The sequence below is a fragment of the Armigeres subalbatus genome, chromosome 3, assembly GCF_024139115.2.
Source record: "Armigeres subalbatus isolate Guangzhou_Male chromosome 3, GZ_Asu_2, whole genome shotgun sequence".
Lineage (NCBI taxonomy): Eukaryota > Metazoa > Arthropoda > Insecta > Diptera > Culicidae > Armigeres > Armigeres subalbatus.
The window spans coordinates 157,797,296-157,812,195 of NC_085141.1; the positions used below are offsets into that span (position 1 = coordinate 157,797,296).

Sequence of the window (14,900 nt, forward strand, 5' to 3'; positions counted from 1 at the left end):
AAAAGTACGCCAACTTTTGCAACGATCATTGTTCAAAAGTGGCATGTCGCTCTAAAATTAAAAGTTTGAACATTCAAATCTAAATTGTAGAACTGTCGAATGAAAATGTTCACACCGTGAAAAATATAGTGAATTATTTTCATTCAGAAGCCTCATTTTCTAATTAAAGGAACCTCCCCGCTCCCCTCGTACCCTTTATCTTCCCATTTTGAATTAAAATACACAAACCACAATGATTAGCTTATTCTTTTCATTTTATTACTTCTATAGTATTTTTGTCACGCATAAGATGCCACCTGCAGCACCCGAAGCTGCGCACCTCCCGCCACACGGTGACCACTTTGAGTGTTTCAGCCCTGGGTCCAGTCCGTGGCGAGGATAAGGGTGCGCATCGTAGCTATCTGTAGGCATTGCGGAATAATCCTCCTGGCAATTATCTGTAAGAATAGAAAAGAAAATCTGAATGAGCTTATGCCAAGAACAGCCAAGAACCAAACCCCGGTACTTTAACGCCAAATTTTGCTCACTGTGAGCACTGTGAGCTCCAGTACCAGCAATTTTTATATAATTCCGGGATGATCGGATGATCAGTGACAGTTGCCACTGCCTAGTGCCTAGACACCGATTCTGCCGGCAAAGACACCGCTCTTATTAGAGATAAATATTATTCTGGAGGCCAACCGCACAAAACAATACTTTTTGTTTTGCTCTCATATACACTGTCAGACTGGGAGGGAGAAACGTTGACAGCGATAGCACCAAAGTGAAAACGTTGAGAGGCACTATGGGTATTTTTCTGAATTAATGGGCAAGAAAGTTTTTTTATTATATCCATTATATCCATTATTTCAGAAAATATTATGTTTGTTATAATATATCCAGATTATACCATTCATCAAAAATACAACTTCATACCAATACTCATACATTCAGTTTTCTTTCACCACTTTGATGCGTAATATGGGGCACACACTTGTGTTATTCGTACCATGGTACAAGGCGACAAGAAAATAATTTCAATGCTTTCTTTAATGAAGACAATAATTGGTATGGCACTCATGGCAAGATTTTTGTACCATGGTACGAATACCACAAGTGTGTCCCCCATATAATGAAGCTCGTGAGTCATAATCTGAATTAAACATAATAAGGTAAATATAAAAAAGTAGGTATAGAAAAATGCAGGTCATCTATACATTTTAAATAATTCAATGAATTTAATTTATTTTTTACCATCTAACATTCCATAGTGCCCATGCGAAACGGAGAAAATAATTTTTATTCCATTTCTCTTTTTGCTCAAAGTTCACCGTTGAGTGATTTGACAGTTCTACAATTTTGATGTTAAATGGAAGAACTTTTAATTTTTTCACTGGAAACACGAGAAAAAACTTTTGAATTAATTTTACTTTGAGTTCGAGCACTTTTATTTTTGAGAAAACGAAGCACTTTTCAAGTGAAAAGTGCAAAACATTCCGTAAAACCATGTTTGTTTTTTTGTGTGTCATTATGACAAACAGTGTACTGATAGCTTTAGTAAATAACCCCGTCCAAAGAATGGCTGGTGCTACCCAGCAATTCCAATAAAACATCGATGAAAAGTGATTTGAAATCTATCAAAAGTAATCTTGCTCTGCTCAAATGTCACTTTTAAGTTTAATTTCAGTTTAATTCTCCACACGGTTAGAAAAAAGTACCTAATTTTAGGTACTTTTTTTCTCTTGCATCTCCCTCCCTCTTCCCTTTGTTGTAATAAAATGAAGAGCAAAACCACTCAACAAGGGCATTATGTAAAGTGTTTGAACCCAACGTTGAGTAATCTCATGTTTACAAATATTGAGTTAAATTCACCTAACTTTTGGTTAGTTTCTATTTAAAATTAAGTATATTTTACTTAATATTAAGTGAATTTTATTTAATTTCAAGAAAAAATTACTTAATTTTGGGTTCCCACACTGAACCCCCGATTTGAGTGAAAAGTACCTAATATTAGGTACTTTTTTCTAACCGTGCAAATGAGACAGAACCTAATCGTTTTTAATAGACCAATGCAAACTCTAACTTAACCTCACTTATTTTGACAGTTCACAGAGCTTGTTTACAAGGTGTTAGAAGAAAAATCGACGATGAGAAAATTGAAATTCATATTTTTAGTTTAAAATTGCTGTGATCCGTATATTTTAGTGTTATTCTTTGCATTCAGCATGAAATCAATCGCGATGGACATCCACATGCGAATAAAATGACGAAACAATTTTATCGGAAGCTGCGCCGGAGGCTAAGTCCCGGTCTAATATATCCAGATTATACCATTCATCAAAAATACAACTTCATACCAATACTCATACATTCAGTTTTCTTTCACCACTTTGATGCGTAATATGGGGCACACACTTGTGTTATTCGTACCATGGTACAAGGCGACAAGAAAATAATTTCAATGCTTTCTTTAATGAAGACAATAATTGGTATGGCACTCATGGCAAGATTTTTGTACCATGGTACGAATACCACAAGTGTGTCCCCCATATAATGAAGCTCGTGAGTCATAATCTGAATTAAACATAATAAGGTAAATATAAAAAAGTAGGTATAGAAAAATGCAGGTCATCTATACATTTTAAATAATTCAATGAATTTAATTTATTTTTTACCATCTAACATTCCATAGTGCCCATGCGAAACGGAGAAAATAATTTTTATTCCATTTCTCTTTTTGCTCAAAGTTCATCGTTGAGTGATTTGACAGTTCTACAATTTTGATGTTAAATGGAAGAACTTTTAATTTTTTCACTGGAAACACGAGAAAAAACTTTTGAATTAATTTTACTTTGACTTCGAGCAATTAAACTTTTATTTTTGAGAAAACGAAGCACTTTTCAAGTGAAAAGTGCAAAACATTCCGTAAAACCATGTTTGTTTTTTTGTGTGTCATTATGACAAACAGTGTACTGATAGCTTTAGTAAATAACCCCGTCCAAAGAATGGCTGGTGCTACCCAGCAATTCCAATAAAACATCGATGAAAAGTGATTTGAAATCTATCAAAAGTAATCTTGCTCTGCTCAAATGTCACTTTTAAGTTTAATTTCAGTTTAATTCTCCACACGGTTAGAAAAAAGTACCTAATTTTAGGTACTTTTTTTCTCTTGCATCTCCCTCCCTCTTCCCTTTGTTGTCATAAAATGAAGAGCAAAACCACTCAACAAGGGCATTAAAGTGTGGGAACCCAACGTTGAGTAATCTCATGTTTACAAATATTGAGTTAAATTCACCTAACTTTTGGTTAGTTTCTATTTAAAATTAAGTATATTTTACTTAATATTAAGTGAATTTTATTTAATTTCAAGAAAAAATTACTTAATTTTGGGTTCCCACACTGAACCCCCGATTTGAGTGAAAAGTACTTAATATTAGGTACTTTTTTCTAACCGTGCAAATGAGACAGAACCTAATCGTTTTTAATAGACCAATGCAAACTCTAACTTAACCTCACTTATTTTGACAGTTCACAGAGCTTGTTTACAAGGTGTTAGAAGAAAAATCGACGATGAGATGCGCCGGAGGCTAAAGGTGCCGTCAGACGTTGCAAGCAAATCACTCGCAACGAGCATTTTGCTCGCAGAAAGTGACAACTGTCGAAAATTTGCCTGTCTGACTACACTGAAAGTGATTGCATGCAAACAAATGACAACTCGTAAGCAAACGCTCGCTTGCAATGTATGACTGCTAAGCGTTAAAAATTTTCAACTCGCAGAAACGAAATTGCGCTTGCTAGTGCAGCACTAGCAAATTTTTCGCTCGCAAAAGTGAAAACGTTTTCAGATGGCAGTGTTGCACTGGAAAAATAGAAATGAAATTAGATTTTGTGGCCGAAAAACAAGTTTTTCATTTTTGTTTATATTTGCATGAGAGTAAATTTGACATTTGCTAAAAATGAAAAACTGCTATGTCCGACTGCAATTGCCAGTGCTCCCAGAAATCATTCGCTCACAAAAGTGATTTGCTTGCAACGTCTGACGGAGCCTTAAGTCCCGGAGAAAAAGCTCTGTGAACTGTCATCCTACGTCATCATGCACTGGTCTATAGCGATTCGGCGAGATTGTAGTCGGTGTAGGAATCAACTCTTTGAGCTCTGATAGATGACTGATGGAAAACATCGCACACTTTTTACTCAATAGCAGACCCCACACGAGGCATATATTGACAATACTTTTTTCGTCAAACTTTTCATCAAACTTTTCTTCAATATTTTCACTGATTAGCCGGCATGGCCGTAGCTGAAGAAAAACTCAATTTTTTCTTGAACTAATACGAATCAAATAGCGGTATAACGCACAAAACACGCACACACTCAATCGTCATCGACTCCTGTGGGCAAACTGCGGGGGGAGATGAGGGGAAATATTGAAAAGAATATCAAACTTTTCTGATTTCCCTCAATATTTACTTCAATATTTTGGGTTCGCACTCACACCATCAATCTTTTCCTTCAATAATCAAGAGTTTGTCAAACTTTTTCCGTCGTGTGGGGTCTGCTAATGAAAACATACTAAGGTGAGGAGGAAGGCCAACTGTAAGCGTGTTAGTGGATGATGGAAACTGTATAAACAAAAAATGGAATGTAAACATAATTCAGATGAGCAACGTTTAACGAAAAAAAAACTGTCAAAAAGCACGCAAACATTCGGACGTGCGGATCTCAATGGATTAATCAGTAAGCAAAAACTGCCGCAACGAAATGAACAGATTGCGCCGCCGTAGACATGTTCTGTCAAAACTACACAAATAGAAATATGCGTATATACAGTCCCAATAAGCTAGACTTTACTCACTTTAACTCCTTGATACAGTCCCGCCTTTGTTTTGGTGCTGTGAGTGCAAAATGAGTTACCTTGATTGAAGGCCCGATAAATTTTGAGGTTACGTATAAAAGGAAAACAAACATAATATGAAAATAAACATATATATATATATATATATATATATATATATACACCAGAGACGATGTTATTATATAGAGACACGCGGAGAGAATAAGAGCAATTCTGGCTTCACGGCCAGCAGACAAAAATATTCTGTGCGATTGGCAACATAAAAATTTGTAAGAACTTGAAGTGACGCTCAGTATGAGCAGTTATTTCGTTTGCTCCAACCATATATCCTGCCTCGTTCAGCACCATTGCCATATAATGCAACGACAAATATGATGAAATGCAGTAATAAACTTGGTATAAGAACTCCAAAAACAGCTTAATTTAATTAACTTCAAACACTTTTTCATATTTTCTATGATGTTGATTACAATACTTATCTCGCATTTAGCATCGATCGATAATGTTTGTTTACTTTGCTCGTTTGGTACCGCGTTTGACGGTTCGTTTGGTACTTTCGGCTTCACTCTGCGCGGGTCTCTATAAAAGATATTTTAGTTACTAGATAAAGATTGTCGCTGTCGTCGCTGTCCGGAACATCTTTTGCTGGCGAGGATAGGGGAGCTAAATGTCAAAGAAGGAAAATCCATACGATTTGACAGGTATGTACCACACATGTTTCGGACAGCAGAACAAAGGGAACCGAAGCGACAATCTTTATCTAGTAACTAAAATATCTTTTGTCTCTATCTGTAAACAATACGTCTCTGATTTACACATGACGAATCTAACATAGTGTGCGTGTGCCAAACGTCACTCATCTCTACGAATGTCACGCGCTAAAAATATGGATTTCCTCACCTTAGTATGTAAATCATTGCTTTTTACCCCTCATGCATTTTTTTTTTTTCCATTTTTTGCACGAGATCACGCAAAAGCAACAACAAAAGTAAACAAACGTGTGAAAGACGGAAATCGAACTAAATTCGCGAAGTCGAAGCAAATTCTGCTGTTCCCTCCTATGGGAAATCCCATTGCTATCTGTCAGAGTTTGAGTGAAACATGGCCGCCATCCCCTCCTCTCTGTTGCTCTACTGTAAAAACCCATAAAGAACTGTCATTGTTTGTGTGAAGAATTTTGCTTCGACTTCGCGAATTCGTCATCGAAACGGCACGAAAAACAATCCAGAAGAAAAAGTTGATATAAAATATTTATCGCGTGTCGTCGTGATCGGTGCGTGCGTGCTTTCGGTGCATTGTCTATTTTTGTCGCCACTCGCGTTGAGCTTCTAGCGTGCGCGGTTTTATTTTCTTCTGTTTTTAATCATTTCCATTGGAGGAGCAATCTCGATGTGGCATACTCCATCCGTTGCCGTTACTGCGCCTTAGTTGGTTGTCGTTTGGACAAGGTATTTCATAAAATTTGTTCGGAGGACGTATTCTTAGTTTAGTTTATTTGTTTGAGTAACCGAATCTGGAGAATACTGCCGGAAGTGACCGGTGATGAGTGGGACTGGGAAATGAACGATATTAGTTCTACACTAGGAGAGTCAGATTCACAATCATCGGAAGTTTTGGGGGTAAGTGTGGGAAAACAACATGCATTGTTGACGAAAATCTATTTACAAATTAAAGGCCATGGCTGTAACTAGTATCATGGTTTCATGACCCAGCACAAAGAACCAGAAACTGATTTTTACTTTACATTCTTCAGCAGGAAGTTATAGACTTAACGCAAGTGGGACCAGAATTAGTTATTCCCGAGGGAATCAAAGACACGTATATTCAGATAATTTACAACCAAGCGTTGGTTTATATACGCGAAACCCTGGATCACATCGTGTTACTGATCCTTGTCTACACCTTGCTATGCCTGGTTTTGTACAAACTGCTCTTTCATCCGTTCGGACGATGGTTGAAAGTAGTTCGGAAGAGTCGGCTTCCAGCGAACTGCAACCGAGCGCTGCTGGTGACCGCCCACCCCGATGACGAATCAATGTTTTTCGCACCGACCATTCTGGAGCTGCGCCGCCGAAACTGTCGGGTCTTTCTAATCTGCCTATCGGAAGGGAACTTCAACCATCAAGGGAGTGTGAGACGTCAGGAGCTCTGGGATGCGTGTGAATCTTTGGGTATCAGACCGGAGGATATAACACTGCTGAACTCGACCCACCTGCAGGACGATCCGGCGCTAGAATGGAAAACGGTCACTATCGCCAATCAAATCCTGAAGCACCTCGAAGCGCTGGATGCGAATTTGTTGATTACCTTTGATAAGGTCGGCGTTAGCGGACATCCAAACCACTGTGCCATCTATCATGCGACCGCGTCGCTCTGCTTGGCGGGACTGATTCCAAACAGTGAGTAGATTTTGCGTAGGTTGATTGCACACTTTCAATTGTGATTATACCGTTTCAGAGTGCAAAGTTCTCACGTTGGAATCGGTCAATCTGTGTCGGAAGTACATTTCAATATTGGATTTGCCTATCACTTTGCTGTTATCTACAAACTGGTAAATACTGAATTTGTTTCAAGTTCGAAAAAAAAACTATGCATATAGGTTCGGTTATCTGAGACATTCAAACCCTCCTGGAATCATATTCATATCCTCAAAAATCTTTAAAACATGAGTAGTATTTTCTAGTTAATATATATTGTAAATGTGGCACTGCATATGATAAGTATTGCCATTTTCCACAGTATAACAGCAGACAACAGGAGGACATTGTGTTTTTTTTTCAGCTCGGGACCATGAAGCTAAATAATTAGTGCTTGATCGATCGTGCACTTATCATCAGAGCCGTAGCGTGGACTCCCGGCGCCCTTGGCGAAATGTTTTTTGAGCGCCCCTCTCTTACCAAAGAAATACATATGTGCAATATTTCACAATCCAATAACATTTTAAATCTCACCATAAAGTTTTATAAATTTGTATTAACGAGATTTTCTTCACTATTTTTGCTCATCTTGTAGAACAGTAAGATTAAAAAGTTTAGTGGATTGAAGATGCTTCATATAACAAGCAGTATATTAGGCGGTATGTCTCTGGAAAGTTTTTAAATGTTGTGAGCTTTTACACTAATTTGCAAAATATGGTAAGATATGTTAGGAACTTGGCAGAGTCGTGGGCTTTTTTGGATCCTCGTATGGAATCTGTTGGAACATCCAGGCTGAAAGATCATTAAAATTCTTCTTCTTACTGGCATTACATCCCCACACTGGGACAGAGCCGCCTCGCAGCTTAGTGTTCATTAAGCACTTCCACAGTTATTAACTGCGAGGTTTCTAAGCCAAGTTACCATTTTTGAATTCGTATATCATGAGGCTAACACGATGATACTTTTATGTCCAGGGAAGTCGAGACAATTTCCAATCCGAAAATTGCCTAGACCGGCAGCGGGAATCGAACCCAGCCACCCTCAGCATGTTCTTGCTTTGTAGCCGCGCGTCTTACCGCACGGCTAAGGAGGGTCCATCATTAAAATTGCTGAAAGCTATTTACTTACAGCTCATAGTGTCCTAACGGCTGTTTCTTGCTCTAAATGGAAGGAACTGACGCACTTGCAAGTATATCGTGGAGAAAAGGGATTTGAAAATCGTGACAAATCATATACAAATGTCGAATGGTTGGAACAAGAAAATCCAACTCTGATGAAGTGGATCGGTCGATGAACAAAATCGCTAGAGGATTTCGGATCAAGAAAGATACAACATAAGAATGGGTTTGTTGGGTCAATAACATCCAACTTTGAAGTGGTCGGAATCGACATCGGCATATGCTGTATGTATTGCGGATAAATTTTGCTAATCTACGAGAGCTTTGAGAAATGATAACCAAAGTAGTCATTTAAGCAAGGCACATTATCACTGCTTATCGTAATGCCTCCAGGTCAAATGCGGCCATGTTGATAATTTTTCGGACTAAATGAAGTTTTTCTGAATGAAATGAGCAAATTTGTCTTTAATCTACACCATCCTTATCCTTACCCCTACCCGATATAAGTCATTAGCGTTTTCTAGACTTTTTCTTAGCCTCTTGTAGTCGGTTCCAAAAGGCTCAGAGAAACCGAAATGACAGTCAAAGTTAAGACCAAATAATTCGACTTGTTTATTTGAGAAAGATTTGAGTTCTTGAAATATCTTCGCCATAGACCTTCGGACTTGTGGTCGGTTTGTTATTATTTGGCCATGTAACGAATAAAATTGTTCTGTTTCCCGTTCTCGATTCCGGCGCCCCCTGAAGGCTCGCGCCCTTGGCGGGGGCCAGCCCGGCCAACCCCACGCTACGGCGCTGCATATCATTTCCGTCCGTAGCGCGATTTTTCAAAATATGTATTTACCGAGTAAATAGTCGAGTCACGTACGAGACACTGAAGTCGGCCTTACTGTTGAGGTCGAAATACGTATCTGCCAAAGGTACAATAAAGTAGTAGAATCAAATGGAACTCGTCTTATGCCAAGTATATGTACCGAACCAACTTCCTATGTACTATTGTTAGATATTTCAAATTTAATATTTTGCTCATGGCACGGCAAATGCTGGGTAAAGCGTACCTGAAGGAATAAAATAGACCCCATCTCGCGGTCCTTAGCCTCTTACCCAGCAACTCCTATCCCTACCTCCATGTGGTGCTGGCCGGGATACGAGCAACCTTAGGGAAGATCGGGTATAACCAACCCCGGTGGGAACTATGGTCGTATGCTGACAGGGAAGGGGGGGTTTGCTCCTCTTCGGAGGTGCAAGTCTTACTGAGCGTCTGTTCTCCATGTCAGGATCGGCTCACAACAGCGTCTGTTCTCCATGTTAGGGGCGGCTGATCATCGTCCGAGTGCCAGCGAGGGACAGTGAAACTGTGCACCATGGTCCACCGGGAATAAGGAGGAATGGTCCTCCGGAAATTTAGGGGGTTTGGTGTCAGGCCCTGCAAGCCAGCCTTTAAAAAACCATAAGCAACGAACAATCAACAAGAGAGTACGGACCGGAACCATCGGCGAAAACCACTGCGACGAAAAGGGACTAGCGATTGGAAACTCGGTTCGTGGAACTGCAAATCTCTCAACTTCATCGTGAGCACACGCATACTCGCCGATGTGCTCAAGGACCGTGGATTCGTAGCGTAGTGGATAGTAGCGCTGCAGGAGGATTGTTGGAAGGGATCAATGGTGCGAACGTTTAGAGGTAATCATACCAGAGCTGCGGCAACACACACGAGCTGGGAAAAGCTTTCATAGTGATGGGCGACATGCAAAGGCGCGTGATCGGGTGGTGGCCGATCAACGAGAGAATGTGCAGGTTGAGGATCAAAGGCCGGTTCTTCAACTTCAGCATAATCAACGTCCATAGCCCACACTCCGGAAGCACTGATGATGATAAGGACGCATTCTACGCGCAGCTGGAACGTGAGTACGATAGCTGCCCAAGCCACGACGTCAAAATCATCATAGGAGATTTGAACGCTCAGGTTGGCCAATATCAGGACATATCGTGGCGCTAACATCGACTCTGACCACTATCTGGTGATGGTTAAACTGCGCCCAAAACTACCCGTCATCAACAATGTTCGGTACCAACGGCCACTTCGGTGCGACCTAGAGCGACTGCAGCAACCTGATGTCGCCACTGCATACGCGCAGCATCTCGAGGCAGCATTGCCGGAAGAGGGCTCGATGGGGCCCCTCTTGAGGACTGCTGGAATACAGTCAAAGCAGCCATTAACGACGCAGCGAAGAACAACGTCGGGTATGGGTCGAAGCCGACGGAACGATTGGTTCGACGAAGAGTGCAGACAGATTCTGGAGGAGAAGCACGCAGCGCGGGCGGCCGCGCTGCAGCAAGGTACCCGGCAGAACGTTATAGACGAATAGGACGTTATAGACGAAAGCGGAGACAGCAAACCCGCCATTTTCAGGAGAAGAAACGCCGCCTGGAAGAAGCGGAGTGCGAGTAGATTGAATAGTTGTGCCGTTCTCAGGAAACACTCAGGTTCTATCAGAAGCTCAACGCATCCCGCAAAGGCTTCCTGTCGCGAGCCGAAATGTGCAGGGATAAGGATGGGAGCATCTTGACGGACGAACGTGTGGTGATCGAAAGGTGGAAGCAGCACTACGAGGAACATTTGAATGGCGCTGAGAGTACATGCAGTGAAAGTCAAGGCAGCGGAGGGGAAAACTACATCAGTTCAGCGGATGATGGAAGCCAACCAGCCCCCATCTTGAGGGAAGTTAAGGATGCCATCCAACAGCTAAAGGCCAATAAAGCAGCTGGTAAGGATGGTATCGGAGCTGAGCTCATCAAGATGGGCCCGGAAAAGCTAGCCACTTGCCTGCACAAATTGATAGTCAGAATCTGGAAAACTGAACAGCTACCGAAGGAGTGGAAGGAAGGGGTTATATGCCCCATCTACAAGAAAGGCGACAAGCTGGAGTGTGAGAACTTTCGAGCGATCACCATCCTTAATGCCGCTTACAAAGTGATATCCCAGATCATCTTCCGTCGTCTGTCACCATTAGTGAATGAGTTCGTGGAAAGTTTACAAGCCGGCTTCGTTGATGACCGCTCGACAACGGACCAGATCGTTACTGTACGGCAAATCCTTCAAAAATGCCGTGAATACCAGGTCCCAACGCACCATCTGTTCGTTGATTTCAAGGCGGCATACGACAGTATAGACCGCGTAGAGCTATGAAAAATAATGGACGAGAACAGCTTCCCTGGCTTACCAGACTGATCAAAGCAACGGTGGATGGTGTGCAAAACTATGTGAAGATTTCGGGCGAACACTCCAGTTCGTTCAAATCGCGACGGGGACTAAGACAAGGTGATGAACTTTCGTGCCTGTTGTTCAACATTGCGCTAGAAGGTGTCATGCGGAGAGCCGGGTGTAACAGCTGGGGTACGATTTTCATCAGATCCAGTCAATTTATTTGTTTCGCGGATGACATGGACATTGTCGGCCGAACATTTGCAAAGGTGGCAGAACTGTACACCCGCCTGAAACGTGAAGCAACAAACGTTGGACTGGTGGTGAATGCGTCAAAGACAAAGTACATGCTTGTAGGCGGAACCGAGCGCGACAGGGCCCGCCTGGGAAGCAGTGTTACGAGGTGGTTGAGGAATTCGTCTACCTCGGATCCTTGCTAACGGCTGACAACAACATTAGTCGTGAAATACGAAGGCGCATCATCTGTGGAAGTCGGGCCTACTACGGGCTCCAGAAACTGCGGTCAAAAAAGATTCGCCACCGCACCAAATGTGTCATGTACAAGACGCTTATAAGACCGGTTGTCCTCTATGGACATGAAACATAGACAATGCTCGAGGACTTGCAAGCACTCGGAGTATTCGAGAGACGGGTGCTTAGGACCATCTTTGGCGGTGTGCAAGAAGACGGTGTGTGTCGGCGAAGAATGAACCACGAGCTCGCCCAACTCTACGGTGAACTCAGTATCCAGAAGGTAGCTAAAGCCGGAAGGGTACGATGGGCAGGACATGTTGCAAGAATGCCGGACAGCAACCCTGCAAAGATGGTGTTCGCTTCCGATCCGGCAGGTACGAGACGGCGTGAAGCTCAGCGAGCGAGATGGGCAGACCAGGTGCAAAACGACTTGGCGAGCGTGGGGCGTATTCGAGGATGGAGAGAAGCGGCCTCGAACCGTGTTTTGTGGCGTCAAATTGTTGATTCAGTGTTATCTGTTTAGATGTAGACTAAACAAATGAATGAATTTTGCTCATACCGGCATTTTTTGCTTATTGATTGATCCATTCACAATTTTACTACATATTTCTGTGGCTTTATAATAAATAATTGAATTAAGAGAGTTTAACAATACAGATGAAAAAATGGTTATTTGCTCATATGACAGGTCTTTCTGTCCAGATCTGGGAGACAGCAGCTTGGATGCCGAGAGTGGTTTCAGATCACATGGTATCTATCAAATCATGATCGTTATCAAAAATATTATTTAAATTTATGATCTCTTCAAAACCGCTTTTAAGGTGATTATATACCCGAGCAAAGCTTGAGAGCAAATCGATAACTGATTTTGTTGTTGTGAAATTGCCTAATTTTGATAACTCAGGTTGAAATCCTTTTGGTCGTTTTAACGGTTAAAAGATCAAAATCTACAGCAGAAAAATCTTACTGTGACATCAAATCGAAAACTATTCCTGCTATCGATGAGAGCAAATCGAAAACTAATTTTGATATTGGTTCTGATAACAAAATTAGTACACAGTGTGCTGTCAGATCATACAATTTAGAAATCAACAGCAAAATGAGATCAAAATATGTAATCAATCATGATGATTCATATTTGAAAACAAATTATGATTTCGATTTGATGTCAACATCAAAATATGTTTTCTATATGCTCTCATTATGATTTCAGACTTTGCTCGGGTAACGAATCGACAAATCGGCCATCTTGGAAACCACGTGGCTTTTCAATAATTTTTCAAGAGCATGAGTTGAGAAAACTATTACTTGCATAGGGGGAAAACAATTATTATAAACTCATTCTCTTACTTATATTGAACAATCGATTTAAATTTCAGCACTTTACGAACATTATTACGTCAAATTCGAGCTATTGGCAATGGAAGTAGAAACGCATGTGCATTAATTGTATAGTATGTAGTTGAGTCAAACCTTCTAAAGTAAGAAGAAGTACAACATGGAAACCTGTTTTTTCAGACAGGTAATGAACTTCTAATTAGCTTTTCTTTGTTATACATAAGATGCTGGATTAACTTCTAGAATTGTCGTTCATAATGCTCAGTTGATAAAGGAAATGTCTGTTACAATCTTCATATACTTAACTCATTTCAGGGCTGTCCTCAGCTGGCAATCGCGGCTGGCCGTTCAGAATGCCATGCGTCTTCACCGCTCACAGATGGTTTGGTTTCGAAAGCTCTATATCAGGTTTTCCCGCTACATGGTTATCAATTCTCTGCGGGAAATCAATCAATCCGATGTGGAGTTTGAAATTTTAGACTCCTAAACTTTGGACCACCTCAGCACTCAGTAGGTTCACCAAACAACGAAGCTAGCTGCATCGTCTGGAGGCGAGGAGTGAATGTATTATAAAATAGTAAAAGGTAGGTGAGAATGTTTCTTCTCAAATTTTCAACATGAACGCAAATCAATATCGATTTTATGGAGGCGAGAGATGCGCAATAGGTACTTTAAACTTTTTTCTATCGAATGAAAGCTTTATTGCTGGAGAAAAGCAAAGTACATCTAACCACAACCTTTTTTTTAAACTGCGCATACTTGTAGACGGTATTCAACGTATAAGATAACAGAAAACGCGAGATGCTAAACTGCTAGTCCTTTTTGATAGTAACCATTGGAGGAAGTTGTGCACGCGACATGAGAGCATGGTACTTTTATCACACTTAACGTAGACGTGCTAGAGTTATTTATTGTAGCTGGAGCTCTATTTAGTTACATCAATTACTAGAGACGGCATCTATCCGAATGCTGCACCATACAATATTTGGTCACACTTTTGAGAAGGAGGCAATATCGTAAACTATTATTCCGAAAGGAGCAATCGATCCCATTAGTATTTTTATGTATATACCAAAACGCAGCGAACGATACTCTAAATATGTTGAAATTTATCATTCTTTGAAATAAATTTTCGTCACGAAATTGTTGCATCACATCTTTTTTTTTATCCGAAATTTAGTTCAGTTTTTATACTGAAAACAGCCTGTAGTATTATTCGAGTTATTTAAACACACTTTTACTATAATTACTATTTTATTTCAACTTTCGGTATCAACAACCGCACAATGGAGCAATCGTAATTAACTAACTTCCCCGCAGCATTTTAGATCCCCCGCTTGCTATGATTATTCATACATATTCACTATATCTTCCTTTTTCCTTGGTATTTCTGCTTATTCATTCTCGGTAGAATGAATAACGTAGTCCTGCTGTCACGATGGTTGACGGATGTGACGACAAGGTCGAGCTTCGTTAGGTGATTCTGGTTTTTGGAGTTGAGTGATCGTTAATTC

The 14,900-nt window shown here is 40.7% G+C and overlaps 1 protein-coding gene and 1 long non-coding RNA gene across 6 annotated transcripts in view; one reads left to right on the plus strand and one right to left on the minus strand.

Annotated features, from left to right (window-relative positions):
• Positions 1-236: 236 nt before the first annotated feature.
• LOC134227160 (uncharacterized) overlaps positions 237-14,900 on the minus strand; it is a 41,129-nt gene continuing 26,465 nt past the window's right edge. Inside the window, exon 2 of the long non-coding RNA XR_009983623.1 lies at positions 237-437. This is a non-coding gene — a long non-coding RNA (uncharacterized LOC134227160). The remainder of the gene's footprint in view (positions 438-14,900) is intronic.
• On the plus strand, positions 6,028-14,529 carry LOC134227159 (N-acetylglucosaminyl-phosphatidylinositol de-N-acetylase). 5 transcript variants are annotated; one of them, XR_009983622.1, is made up of 5 exons: positions 6,028-6,453; positions 6,588-7,233; positions 7,292-7,385; positions 13,702-13,970; positions 14,152-14,529. XR_009983622.1 is itself a non-coding variant. In XM_062708465.1 (5 exons), exons 2-5 carry the CDS (start codon positions 6,394-6,396, stop codon positions 13,871-13,873), a joined length of 972 nt encoding a protein of 323 aa, XP_062564449.1. In that variant the 5' UTR covers positions 6,028-6,282; positions 6,339-6,393; the 3' UTR covers positions 13,874-14,529. The 5 variants fall into 5 exon arrangements, 4 of the variants coding, with proteins under 4 accessions (XP_062564449.1, XP_062564451.1, XP_062564448.1 ...); XM_062708465.1 differs by having other exon boundaries at positions 6,028-6,282; positions 6,339-6,453; positions 13,702-14,529; XM_062708467.1 differs by having other exon boundaries at positions 6,028-6,282; positions 6,339-6,453; positions 6,591-7,233; positions 13,702-14,529.

Coding starts and splice junctions, on each gene's coding strand:
- LOC134227159 (XM_062708464.1), top strand. CDS start 6,394: ATGAACGATATTAGTTCTACACTAGGAGAGTCAGATTCACAATCATCG. Junction 6,454..6,587: donor AATCATCGGAAGTTTTGGGG/GTAAGTGTGGGA, acceptor TACATTCTTCAG/CAGGAAGTTATAGACTTAAC. Junction 7,234..7,291: donor GGCGGGACTGATTCCAAACA/GTGAGTAGATTT, acceptor ATACCGTTTCAG/AGTGCAAAGTTCTCACGTTG.